Source organism: Bidens hawaiensis, unplaced genomic scaffold (assembly GCF_021521415.1).
Source record: "Bidens hawaiensis isolate Kalapana, Puna unplaced genomic scaffold, B.hawaiensis_p1.1 tig00030374_1, whole genome shotgun sequence".
NCBI classification, from domain to species: domain Eukaryota; kingdom Viridiplantae; phylum Streptophyta; class Magnoliopsida; order Asterales; family Asteraceae; genus Bidens; species Bidens hawaiensis.
In genome coordinates this window covers 4,377-11,402 of record NW_027495063.1, presented here as the reverse complement: position 1 = coordinate 11,402, position 7,026 = coordinate 4,377, and the positions used below count along the sequence as shown (strand labels likewise).

Below are 7,026 nucleotides of genomic sequence, written 5' to 3'. Positions count from 1 at the left end.
TTCAATAGAATAGAATAATAATCGGTGATGCAGTGTCAGGGTTTTAAGTGTTACGGGAAGGGGTGGAATTGTAAGTTTGGTGAATCAGATGGTTCAAATGAGAACCACCCCTAAAGTTAAAAACTATGAAAACTCCTATGGATCAATCACAAAATTTCTTTTTGTTTTTCCTTTTTTTTTCCTATAAGGTTATTATTGTAATTTGTCAATATTTACATTCATGTAGAATCAATAAGCAGTAACGTGTATCAATCCCCCAACGGAACAACATACTGGATTCCTCACGTGCCACTGGAGTATAAACTTGTGCCCGGTACTTTTTATGATAAATGGGAGGATGTTGTCACTATGTACGAAGCCTATGCGGAGAAAGCTAGATTTGAAACTCGTCTAGGAACTACGAAATATAATGAGGGAATCCTTACACATAGGTATATTTTGTGTAACAAAGCCGGACAACCTGCTGGGCAGAATTTTGACTCACTGGATGATTGTACTAAATCTCCTGTTCGTCATAGCAATTTCAAAGTTACAAATTGTAGGGCACGTATAAAACTTTCCATTGAAAAAGGTGGCATGCGTTTTGAACTATATGGATTTATCGAGAATCATAACCATGGTTTTGTAAGTTCCTACAATTTAGACTTGACAAAAAAGAGAAAAAAGCTAAATTTCTCTGAAATGGAGTATATTGCCAAATGTCGTTTGACAAATGTTGGCACAATAAAAGTCTTTAGGTTGCAAACCGTATTAAAAGGGGGTCATCATATGGTCCGAGATACAAAAACTGGATTCAAGAATTGGGCCAGGGATATAGACCAGGCCATTGGTTTGAAAGACGCAAAAATGGTTGTAGCAAACATGAAGGCACGTGCTACAAACTTAGAAAACTTCACATTTCTACACCAAGTGGTTCATGGTGAGCTTGTAGCGATGTTCTGGGCTGATGGTGTTTCAAAGTGTAACTATGATGCTTTTGGTGATGTCTTGGCCTTTGATGCAACGTATCAGACAAATAAGTAATTGCTATTATCCTTTTTAATACGTTCAATATATTTTACTTTTATTATATTTGCTTTTGTTTTTTTAATAGGTACAACATAATTTTTGTACCCTTCACTGGTGTAGATCACCACAAGAAATGTGTTACGTTTGGTGCCGGGATATTGTATAGTGAAACAATCGAGTCATACGAGTGGCTGCTAAATGCATTTCTGCAAGCACATGCCAAGCAACCTAGATTAGTTTTAAGCGATCAGGACCCGGCTATGAAGCAGGCGGTTAATAGGGTTCTTGACAAGGCAACCCATCGTCTTTGTATGTGACATATAATGAAGAAACTCCCGTTAAAGGTAAGTATATTTTCATATATGTATATATATATATATTAATATATACATATATGTTGTGACACATGTGTACGGTGCATTACTAAATGTTCCAAAACAATTGGGGGTTTGGCTTTATACATATATGATAAATAAATAGGTCACACTTTTCATATGTGTAGTCATTAAATATTTGGTTTTGTGATTTTTTCCTTTTCAGATTTTCTGGAGATTTGTTAAACAACACAGACCTGCGAAGATCAATACATAATGTCACACCCCGACCAAAGGCGGCGGAACATGCCGAGGTGTAACGATTGTCCATAAGCACATGACACTAATTAAAGTGACAGTATTTAATAAACTCATTTCATTTCACAACATCGAAAATGTCACATAACAATTATCCATAAAATAACTATAAACAAGATATCACAAAATATGGCAAATTGATATTGTTCATTTTTACTAATATCCTAAGGTCTTTGATGTCGTTTTCTTCACAATCATAAATCAACCAAGATGCAAACCTGCAACATTTCATAAAATAAAGTTTGTTAACACAAAGGTCGGTGAGCAATTCATAAGTTTAATCATATCAGTATATAATAAAGATAGCCACAAAACTTGCATACGAAACGATAAATAAAAGTGGTAATTTGGATAAAAAGATATCGCTAAACACATTAGCGACACCTAGCTATAAGGGGATGCCAAATAGTCTAGGATTTTATAGTTATCGTTAATTGCATTACGTTATAAATCAACCAAGATGCAAACCTGCAACATTTCATAAAATAAAGTTTGTTAACACAAAGGTCGGTGAGCAATTCATAAGTTTAATCATATCAGTATATAATAAAGATAGCCACAAAACTTGCATACGAAACGATAAATAAAAGTGGTAATTTGGATAAAAAGATATCGCTAAACACATTAGCGACACCTAGCTATAAGGGGATGCCAAATAGTCTAGGATTTTATAGTTATCGTTAATTGCATTACGTTAACGACACCTTGCTATAAGGGGATGCCAAATAGTCTAGGATTTTATAGTTCCACCAACCAAAAGCGATAAACACATAGGCATATAAGCATAGAACACCAAATCGAGCAATTATTTAGGTAAAGTATACAACTACGTTTGTGGTTTAAGATTCAAATATAAAGCATTTTGTTGAATAAGTATGAAATGTCACCCCCAAAATAAAAGATGGAAAATGGGGTATGAAGTACTCACATTCAAGTGGTAAACTTGAAAGATGATAATTTGGAGATTTGTCGGAACGATGAGTTTAACGCACAATGCCTAAAAAGAAAAGAAGTCTTGAATTTAGAAAGGTTGTCTTGAAGGTCTTTAAACAAAATAAATGTTGAGAAATGTAAATAATTAAAGTTCAAGGTTTAAAATGTGACTATTTAAGAATTTATAATAATAACCCTTTAAAAATGTAAGTTTGCTCGAAACCGGGTTAAAATATCTAACCTTAATATTTACTCAACCTATGTTAAGTAATAAGGTGGGTAAAATGCAAGAATGCAAATCCCTTTGGAATAAAGATACTAAAACGGGTTTTTTTTATCGAGTGTTCGGGTTGTCGGTTCGGGTCTTGATAATTGGTCAAACCCAAAGTCAACTTTCCAAAATATTGAATGTTATGAGATAACTCAATAAAATTTAATAAGACTTAACTAAGTATGTAGTTCCATTGTTTTAGAACTAACAACGCACGTTAAGCGAGTGTTTGGTTTTGTCGGTCCAGACTTTGTTATGAGATCAAGTTGGATCCAACATTTCCAAGTACTTAAGAAAATATTTAAAAATCAATTTGTAACTATTTTTAAAGAAATATACAAGTCTTGATGGCTAAAAAAAAACACACTTATGTGTCTTAAGCGAGCAAGAATCGGTTTGGTTCGGTTTCCATCTCACAACAAGTTCATAGATGGTTTCCACATGTCCAAACACTAAAGAACTTGTATAATAATGTACAAATAAAAAAAATACCAAAAGTTAACAATAAAGTCTTTAAACAAAAGTTCGGTTTTCGGTTCGGATCGTGTTTCGGGTTAAGACCGAGGTAAGATTCTACAAACCCACAACCATAGAATTTGTAAAAATGATTTTAGAAACTTAGATCTAACACTAAGTATGTTTAAACAAACAAAACTAGTAACAAAGTTCGGTTTACGGTTTAGAGCTATTTACGGTTAAACCGAAGCATAGACTTTTAAAAACCCATAACCATGGAACTTGTAAACATGACCAACAAACTAAAATAAGCAAGATTAATATGTATGAACAAGTTATATAGATGTATATATATCAAGGACACGAAGTCCTCCATGAAGCCTTGCCTTATGGGGTCCGAAACCTCACCGACCGGAATCGAAGAAGTAACTATCAAAGGTAAACAAGGGATGTATATTATATATATGTTGCACAACCATAAACAAGTATTAATAAGGCTACATAAACTAATTAAGATGAAAACCAAAATCCTTCATGAACACTTAAGAAGATAACCTTGAATCTTTGATGTTTGAGAGAGTTTTTTTTTTTTTTTTTTTTTTTTTGGAGTTGTAGCAAGGGAAAATGAAGAGGAAATGTGGTGTATATATAGGGTAATGTTGGTGGTCCAATATGGGTGTGAGACACAATAGTTTTCATGCAAAATGGATTAAGACAAAAACACAAAACAACAAAAAAATAAATAAATAAATAATAAATAAATAAATAAATAAATAAAAATAGGATGTTTTCAAAACCCAACAAGTGTGAAACAATATTGTAACATAAATCCATCATTTTGATTATAACATAAGCTTCGGTTTACAAATCGGGTCGGTTTACATAATAAACAAATACAAAAACGAATACAAACAAGACCCGAAATTGACGAATGTCACACCGTTAACCTCCGGTTGCTGAAAATTTTTTTTCGGTCGGAATGCTTCTTTTTCACCTGAAAGCTCAATATTTTCGTCCCAAACCTCTTTGAAACCTTAGATCGGATCTTTAGGAAGTTTTTAGTAAAAACCCAATTATTGAGGTCATTGAAACCCCAGGTGGTGGTCGCTGGAAAAACATTTTCAACTGGAAAACTCATTTTTTAGGTGGAAACCGTTGGTGGTGGTCAGCTGTGGACTGTGGTGGTGGTGGTGTTCGGGTAGTGGTGGTCAACACTGGTGTTTAAGTGGCGGTGGTGGTGTTCATGTGGTGGATGTCGGCCAACTACGGGTGGTGGTGGTGGTTTTCATGTTGAGTTTTCCGGCGAAAAATTAGTTTCTCGGCAAAAAAAATGTTTTCTTGGCGGCCGGAGACTAGCGGAGTTACGCTTCCATTAGTCGTGGTTCGTTGGATGCAAACATGTTAACAGGTGGGATTGTTACAAGCCATTTCATTAGTTGGAACCGGCAACGACCAAAACGTGATAGTTGAAAATATTTAAAACCAATTAACCTTAACTTTATTTAGAACAACTCAAACAGACACGTAAGTCGCTTCTCTGTATCTCCTCAAGGCTTGCAGTTATTATATATCTATGTAAAATAATTTACCAGCCAGAAATTGCCTGCATAAAAACACTTTAAAGAAGTTGCTCTTATGCTACAAATAACTTTTTAAATCCCCTCTAGTCCAGCCAGCAATAGAGTACATTTATTAACAAATCCAAACTAAAACAACTGCATAGAGCATAAGCTTTTAAAGACGGTCATCAAGGGAGTGTCGCGGCTTCCACTACAGTTTTCTTATCATTCTGTATACCGGGAAGTACCGGTTCTGGTGGGACCGGAGGAGCTGACGTGGCAGGTGGGGAAATTTCTTTATCTATTGGTGGAGATGGTGATGCAATCTTTTCATTTTCCTCTGTTTCTTCTTTTGATAGCCCAATTTTTTCTCTAAGAAACTTGAGTTTTTCCAGTATTATTTTCTTCATTTCGGCCTTACTAATGCCTGCTGCAGCGGGTTTGGGTTGTGATAGGGTCACAGCACTAAAAGATGCCGTGGTTAAAAACAATGCTAAGTTTCTACGCGAGATGTTTGTGGATTTCTTCTCAGATGTTGCTAACTTTTGATGTTCTTTTATTCTCACCTACATCATAAAATATAGAACAATGAAAAGTGCAGAACCACCGTTCACAAATTAATAAACATTAAATTTCCACTAAAATGGATTACAAAGTACAAATTTATTTTGTGTCCAACTTTATTTCCAACAAAACCCCCAAGATATTGTGTATTATTGATCAACAACATATACTGATAAGAGTACAACGGGAATGATTACAAAAATAGCTAAACCAAATCATATCTTCTAACTATGGTAATGATATAATCATAACTAATAAATAATAACTTCCCTCTAATATTAGCTAGCAAACACAACAGTGAGAAGAAATAGTTGAATTAAAGAGCCTGTATAACATATCTTTAGGGTGCAAACGAGTCGTGCCGCTTGCGAGCTACTTGAGCTCTGATGGATAAAAAGCTTGAAACGAGCTGAGCCTTTCCGAGCTCAAGCCTGAGCCTCAAATAAAGTTCATTTAGTTATCAAGCCCAAGCTTAAGCCTTGCATGGAAAAGTTCTTTTAGACCCGTTGAGCCTTCCGTATTCTTTAATTTTTACCTCTTTTGAACTTCTATGTATTAAAGTTGCACTGCACAGCCGAGCTCGTGCCAAGCTTTGGCTCGTTTAAGGTACTCCAAAGGCTCGAGCCGAGCTTACGCTCGTTTATAGTTTTTCTCAAAATATATAAAAATAATTAAAACATATATATATATATATATATATATATATATTAATTAATAAATAATAAACGAACCAACTCAAAGCTTTAGAAAAAATAGTTTGAAGCAAGCCTAGCTCTAGCTCAAGCTCTCGTGAGTCAAAACAAGCGGTGCGCATATTCACACCCGTACGTGTAAATGTACCCCTCACGTGGCTTTTACACCCATCCCCTTACTGATTCAACTAACTATATCAAATTAATACAAGGGTGAACTAGTTTACAATTACATAGATCATTAACATATCATGAGATCATATATGATTGAACGAACCTGAAGAGGAAGAGTGGATGGTTTGAAAGAAGCAGCTGCATTAGATCCGTTTGATTCTGTCACCGGCGGCAGAGATCCGGCCATCATTTTTACTGCAAAGGAAGCCATGTTAGTTATGATTGATTGGTGGTTTGACTCTGAAATTTCACTTGGGATTCGGAAACCAAAAGTTGGTGGTAGGTAGTATCAAAATCTAAACTAAACTAAACTAACTATAGGCTATAAACACTTAACTTCTGTTTTGATACTTGGACCTTTGAGTTTCGTCTTTTGTCATTGATGACCTTTTTAAGATGTGGGTGTTGTTTATCGAGACGAGGGGGTAGTAAATAAGTCGCGTTCATGGGTTAGCGGATCAAACAAGAAATGAACTTGAAAGTTGTGTCAAACATTAGAGTGCACAGGTTCGGTTATTGGTCACAACCAAATTAACCAAACGTTTTCAGTTAATCGGTTTGGTTAATTTCTTGGTTTTTGGTTTAGTTCGGTTAATAACCAAAGTCAAATTTGGGCTAATTTTAACCCAGAATTACATAAAATGAATGCATAAACACAAGAGGTAGAAATATAAATATATGAAATTGAAGTATGAATCTATGAAACAGTGGTATAAAACATGAAATGGATGTATAAA

General features: G+C 34.8%; 1 protein-coding gene across 1 annotated transcript; it reads right to left on the bottom strand.

Annotated features, from left to right (window-relative positions):
* Nucleotides 1-4,945: 4,945 nt before the first annotated feature.
* Nucleotides 4,946-6,502, bottom strand: LOC143580364 (uncharacterized). The gene is made up of 2 exons (XM_077063407.1): nt 6,393-6,502; nt 4,946-5,425 (listed from the first exon to the last, which is right to left on the bottom strand). The coding sequence occupies exons 1-2, from the start codon at nt 6,498-6,500 to the stop codon at nt 5,048-5,050; spliced, it is 486 nt and encodes a 161-aa protein (XP_076919522.1). The 5' UTR covers nt 6,501-6,502; the 3' UTR covers nt 4,946-5,047.
* Between the last annotated feature and the right edge of the window lie 524 nt (nt 6,503-7,026).

What these genes read in the sequence shown, in the direction of transcription:
- LOC143580364 (XM_077063407.1), bottom strand. Translation starts at nt 6,500, where the DNA reads ATGGCTTCCTTTGCAGTAAAAATGATGGCCGGATCTCTGCCGCCGGTG. An exon ending in CATCCACTCTTCCTCTTCAG is followed by an intron (nt 5,426 to 6,392) that starts GTTCGTTCAATC and finishes TTTATGATGTAG; the next exon opens with GTGAGAATAAAAGAACATCA.